The following is a 6,841-nucleotide window of genomic DNA, read 5'->3' on the forward strand; positions in this document are numbered from 1 at the left end:
ATTTATGCTTACATGTACATTTCATTCAGCTGGAAACCCATTAGAAACCTGGGCACTTTTCCAACGCCACGAGATCTCATCGCATAGGATGTTCATTTCCGATGGCTGGTAGACAGTTTTTCGGGTCTGAAATTGAACTTTGGAAGATTACAACCAATCCTTGTAGAGGGGAAAATTGCGAAGAGGTTGAGAATTTTTTGTAAGATTACGAAGCCACCAAAATTGCTACTCGAGGTCTCTTTCATTTGTAGAGGGTCATTTTTCATTTTCGGACCTAAGAACGCCCACGGAAATCCCGACGAACGGAAAACTTTCTCGAAACTTTATAATTTTTTTCAAGATCTAAGGAAATTTAAGAGCATCGAGATCATAGGGCACCAAGTTGATGTAGAAGGTCATTTTTTCACTTTGTAGAAGGTCTTTTTTATTTGCATATCAACACACATCTTGCTATGCCTACGGCCAACACTGTGATAGGAAAACTTTGCTCCAAACTTTATAACTTTTTAAAAAGATCGCTACAATTTGCGATCTAAGGTAATTTCAGGACATCAAGATTCTGAACCATCAATCAAGTTGACGGTAAGGAAATTTCAGGACAACATATCACTGGACAGAAGCCTGCGATCAAACTAGCAAAAGCTTTGTACGAAATTTGGCCACTTTCCAAGATCACAGCATCGTAATCATTCAGCACCACGGGAAGATTCCCGCTGTGCAGAATTGTAAGGCGGGAGTCGGCATAGAAGCGTGGGGTGCTGCCAAATCCTGTGATTAGCCTAAGTCGACATGCTTTGCGGAAAATCTGGGAACTCTTCCAACTTCATGTCTAGAATTCTACTTACTGACGTTCGAGCATTACGGAAACTTTTACAATCATTAAAATACTCCTTTCACCACTGTAGGAGTTGGCATTTTTCTCCTCTCTTTGGACTGAACTGAAATTTTGATATCCATGCCATGCACGTACTTTACACAACCGCAAATTAAAAGATACATTTACATTCACGTGTTTCCACAGACGCCCTTAACTCCCCCATGCTTCACCTTGGCTGCCCTCAGTACCCAAAGTTGTGCTTCGAATCAGAAGTCTAAATTACTTCCTGCTAATGGTCTACAAGGGGTTAGAAATAAAGTTCCCCCCGACACAACAATAAGATTCATTTAAACCACTGTCGTGTATTTCAAAGTGCCATTTGAACTTTATTGACATGAAATTCGTCTTATAAAGTACGTCGATGTAGGTTAGGCATCCAGGTAATAAGATATGCCAAAAAGCAGTTACTCAAGCAACAGGATATGAGTTTGGAAACGGCCAGACGTTTCAGCTGGAATCCACCAGTTTTCGTAAGTGACACTGAAGTGATCTGGAAGAAACATGTATTTTATACCCTAACTATGAAGTATGTAATTTAAGTCACCTCGACAGCGACGTGCTCGAACTTGGTGGCCGTCAGTTTATGCGATTTAAAAACACCCTGTCTTCCCTGAGCCGGGTTGGGCTGCAGTGTTGTTTTATTTTTGAGATGACTTGACGGCGACGTTTTTTACCTTGGTGGCCGTATGTGTGGGGATTTTATGCGCTTCAAGACCACGAGCGTACACTGTTACAGCGCTGGATTAGGTTGCAGGGTCTATAACACGGCAACATGTTTGACCTTAACATACCTTTCAAAAGATAGATTATGGGCTTTAAGGTCTTCAGAAATAGGGCGTGGGGTCGGGGTCCATGCTGTAGATTCAGATTTCAGCGCCTTTTCAAGCAATGTTCGGTTTTAAAGCTGACTTTGACGATCACAAACTTGACCTTGGCAGTCATGTAAAACAGAAAGACGCAATGTTTTAGAACCTTTATACCTGGAATGGCCTCCCTTCTGTTTGTGTTTTCAAAGATAGTACGTGGGGTCGGGGTTCCTCTTCGGCTCTTATGTGGAGGTTAATGGTACCGATTCAGATTTGAGAGACTTACATGTAATGTTTTGTTTTAAAGCTGACTTTTAGGATCACATGTTTGACCTTGGCAGTCATGAAAATGGAAATATGCTATGCTTTAGAGCATGTAAAGTTGGAACGACGCGCTTTTAGTGTGTGTGGTTGATGTTAAGTTTTCGGATTCATGGCCTCTGAATTTACTTCAAATGACCTTCAATTGACTTTTATGACGGCATGTTTGGCCCCCACAACCCTTCAAAGGGTGGATTACCTGCTTTCGGGCCTTTAAAACTAGACCCTCCTCTTTACAAGCACAGGAGGACTCCTAATGATGCGGTGCATGTTGCCAGACTTAAGTTTTCGGAATCTCTTTACACTTTACCGCGTACAAACACTACATGCTTTCAAGAATGCCATCAACAACGTAGTTACGGTTACAGGGAGGCGGACAGGGATCAGCGCCCCTGCCTTTGAGGAGTTCACGTCTCTGACCCACACACTCACACAAACATTAAGCAAAGAAGTTAAAAGCGACCACCACCAAACCAAAAGACCCTTGTTTACGTCCGGAGTCTTCAGCTTTATTGAAGTTGGGCTTGCAAATGAAGAAGACGACTGTTATTCTATTATGAATGACCTTGACGGCGACGTGTTTGACCTTGGGCGCCCTTTAAATGGACATGTGAACTGCATTAAAACCGTTGTGATTTCCTACTGTCCGTGAATTTGTGGAACTTCACCATGTTTTGCTGTGTTATGACAGGTGACCTTGACGGCGACATGTTTGACCTTGGCAGCGCTCAGTATGGACAGGTTCTGCGCCATAGTGCTGCCCATCCGCTCCATGGAGTTCCGCCAGCCCAGGACAGCGGTGGCCGTCAGCCTCTTCATCTGGATGGGTATGTTTTCTAACCCTGTAGTACCGATTGTTTCAGATAGGCGGCATTAGTTAGCGGAATGCAACAATCTATGAGTTTTTGGTTGGCGAAACGATTTTATAACAAAATTCTTTATGTAAAATAACCAAGAAGGTCATATCCCCTCCCCGTTCACAACCAAGCATTTGCAACAGTTTTTTGACTGTTTTAAAAACTTTGGTTTTGATTTAAGACTTTTGTTAATCGGAGTGAAACAATGTTAGCCAGGTAACTGACAAAAGAACGTTTATTCTGTGTGACACCTAGAGTTAAAGCGTCTTGCCGTTTCCTAGGTTTATCCAGTTGCTTGGTCATGTGTAACTGTTGCGTTGCGAATGGTTGTCTTATATTCAGAAGACTCCTTTGGTGACTAAAAGACAAATATCTAACGTTATCGACATTTTCCAATCGAAACATCGCACCCATGAAAAACTGGCGCTTTCCCTATCGGCACATTCACTTGGCTAGGGTTATCGGTCCAATAGAACTCAGTCGGGCTGTACATGTAGGTTTTCCTACTGACGTCATTTCGTAGCAGTCTGCAGTACTACGGTGTGCAGCTGTGGAACAAGCTTCCCCAGGAAACACGTAGCATGATGAAGTTCAGGACATTTAGGCGCCAATTATACCTAATGGCTTAGAAATGCTATTTTTTAAAGCAATGTTGTTATTGATTGTTATTGTGTTGTCTATATGTATGCGCATATGCCCAGGATTGCCTGAAAAAGAGATCTAGGCTGACCTGAGTTTTATTGTTCCTGGTAAAATAAATAAAGTAAAAAAAAAAATGTGAAAAGCATTTACTCATCTTAGTTTCAGGTAAAGGTCTATCTTTCAACATTGAAATATTTTCCTCTCCACAGTATCCTTCCTCCTCTCCATTCCCGTGGCCATCGTGCGAGATCTCGTGTCGGTCTCGTGGAAAGGTCACGTGATGGTGCTGTGCCGGGAGCCTGCCTGGTCGTCTGCGGCTGCGCAGAGTGCCTACGCGCTGTACACAGTCGTCATCACCTACCTGATCCCACTGGTCATCTGCATGGTCGCCTGTGCCTGGAACGTCCGCCATCTTTGTCGCCGGGCGCGCCTACAGGTCGGTGATAAACATCATCATCCTTTATTGATTTCAACAGAGCAGGCATAATAGCAGCCTGAATAGCGTTGTAATTTACAACATAACACCGTGTATATACAAAAAGAAACAATATATGAGCAACATCTCCGACAACTAAGTACCATCGTTACTAACTACGTGTCTACAGTCTTGTTGTACAACTTGATGGCTGTGTGCAGGAAAGAGCTCTGGAGTCTTTTAGTTCTAACTGGGGGGATGGAGAAAGTGTTTTTGTTTCTCAGTGAGCGTCCCGTGGCAGTTGATCTGGAAGGTGGGACCAGGTCATGTAGGGGATGGGGATGGGCACTGGTTCATATCCTTATAATTATACATGGGAAACATACAAGAAACTAACATAGACAACACAATTCATACGGACTCAAATACTATTACTAATCCCTCCGCTTCCAATACCACATATAGATATATAGGGCGGTGCCTATCTCGTTTATCTAAACTCTTTGACCCTTAACTAAGCAAACACAGATACTGCAATATAATCGCATGCATCTCTATATCCCCACCACAATATGAATGTCTCCAACATTCTCAAACGAGCTGAATGCTAAGCAGGAAAGAGTTGTGTACGTCGTCGATAAATGATAGACATCCAGGTAATAAGATACGCCAAGTAGCAGTTACTGGAGGGACTGGATATGATTCTGGAAACGGTCAGACGTTTCAACTAGCATCCTAGTGGATGCCATTTGAAACGTCTGACCGGTTCCAAAATCATATTCAGTTGCCTGAGTAACTGCATTTTGGCCTAACTATGTGCGTCTTTTTCCAGGCTTGTCGCCATGAACACCGCACGTTCCAGACTAGGCGGGTAGCCATGATGGTTGTCGGGGTGGTGGTTCTGTTCGCCGTCTGCTGGCTCCCCAACAACGTCATGAATCTCTACCTCCTCATGAACCGAGGGTACAACGCCACACCTGCCTTTTATCGTATCAAGATGGCGGCGCTGTGTCTTAGCTACGCCAACTCTGCCATGAACCCGTTTGTCTACACGCTGGTAGGGGAGAGCTTTCGAAGAAATCTCAAGAAGGCGCTGAAACTTCGCTGCGGCCGGCAGAGAAAAGCGCCCCCGCGAGGGGCCGTGTCCGTTAGGTACTGCAGCGAGAGAAGTCGTGTCACCTTGATGTACAGTAGCAGCTTTCGTTCCAAACGCCGGTGCGATACCATCCAGGAACTCGCTGCAGAGGACAGGTATAAGCGAGGGTCCATCTTAACTGTTTGAATGGCAGAGGTTTCAGTTTTTGGTGCTGAAAATCTGCCCGCTTCAAACGAGAAGTCAGTTTTCGAATTTTTTATTTATTTGCATATTGTAGATTCAAATGTTTTAGACTAGATCCTTTAGAAAATATGTCCTCAAAGCCTTCTCAATAGTTGTAGGAAGGTTTCAATGTTACGAGTTTCAAAGAATAGGGGCTGATATACTCGGACAGAAAATTGTGTGTGTATATTTGTGTGTGTGTGTGTGTGTGTGTGTGTGTGTGTGTGTCTGTGTGTGTGTTCTGTGAGTGTGTGTGCGTATACATGTCACATGTACTCGCATGTACCGTCTGTTTCAGAAGATGGTAGTAAATAGAAATGTATATGGAGTTGATGAATCAATACTTGTGCTTCACTAGCACTGCTCAATTGATACTGTTGACCTACGTGGTTGAAAAATCATAATCATCAATAAAGGAAAATGTTTCCTTAGCATCTCAAATCATATATATTACGATAAACTGTCGTGTATAGGAATGTAAATTACCTTAGACACAAAATGATATCTAAAAAAGTGGTGAGCTTTGTTGCATAAAATGCTGTATGATAAGCCTGGGTACCATGCGGAAAGTAGTTTGCTCCGGCGTTCGTTACAATGTTTATACTATTTTTTTTTATATACAGTCGCTTCTGACTCTGACATTCATTAAACACTATACATATATCGCTTCTCTGCTGTTCTGTCTAGGAACCATGACCACGTTAACGTATGGAATCGTCCAAATTTTTGACACATGCACTGATTGGTCCCCGCACATGAGCGAATTAAGGAATGGGTTCCAGCGCTCGCTCGAACCGGCGTTCCAACACCAAAAACGCCCTCCATCCGCTTGCGGGAGGGCTTGTTGTCATAGAACGAGTGCTCTAGAACCTATTCCTTGATTCGCTCATTGACTGACGTTAACACCAAACGGTTTGAATGTGCAGGTCTCCAGACGGATAGCAGAAGCGAACATAGGAGCGAACTACTACCCGGATGGTACCCAGGCTACTGTATAATGGAATGGTTGTGTAATATTTATGTGCCTATTGATAGGTGTGTGTTCTAGATGTATTTTTAATCAAGAAGATTGTACACGAAAACCGTTTTTAATGTTGTATATATGAAAGTAATATTGCCAGAAAGTGCGTTTATAACAACTGCCCGAAGTTTTCGTGTGGTCTGAAACACATAAATCATCATCTGTATAAATCATAAACAAGCATTCAAGAATAAGTATTGCAATATCAAAGTTGATGGCGTTTAAATAGATCATCTACTAATTTTGAATCCAGAAGAAACTGACTGTGATCGCGTTATGTAAGTGTAGGTGTTAAGTATCTCTATTTAGTCATCGTAATACAAAATTTTTGTGACTCTATGTATGGTATATATCTACAAGAGAACATTAATCCTATCGTGTTTTTCAAGTTTATGAATTCATGAAGGTGTTGACTACATACCGCTGGTTTCAAGTGTAATGTAACACTGAACGGAACCCACGGGGACGTTGCCTTGTTGTCAATCAAGGAAGAGGACTCAGTGTATGTTACATCTCTCCTAATAAAAAAGTAAGAATGTATCTTTTACAGAATTACTGTTTCCTTTCAGCTAAACGTAATACGA

The 6,841-nt window shown here is 42.6% G+C and overlaps 1 protein-coding gene across 1 annotated transcript; it reads left to right on the plus strand.

The window, feature by feature from the left end:
- Positions 1–2,701: 2,701 nt before the first annotated feature.
- On the plus strand, positions 2,702–5,881 carry LOC118423799 (somatostatin receptor type 4-like). Its single transcript, XM_035832035.1, has 3 exons — positions 2,702–2,831; positions 3,713–3,939; positions 4,751–5,881. Exons 1-3 carry the CDS (start codon positions 2,738–2,740, stop codon positions 5,198–5,200), a joined length of 771 nt encoding a protein of 256 aa, XP_035687928.1. The 5' UTR covers positions 2,702–2,737; the 3' UTR covers positions 5,201–5,881.
- The last annotated feature ends 960 nt before the right edge of the window (positions 5,882–6,841 follow it).

The sequence above is a fragment of the Branchiostoma floridae genome, chromosome 10 (assembly GCF_000003815.2).
Source record: "Branchiostoma floridae strain S238N-H82 chromosome 10, Bfl_VNyyK, whole genome shotgun sequence".
Classification (NCBI taxonomy): Eukaryota; Metazoa; Chordata; class Leptocardii; order Amphioxiformes; family Branchiostomatidae; genus Branchiostoma; species Branchiostoma floridae.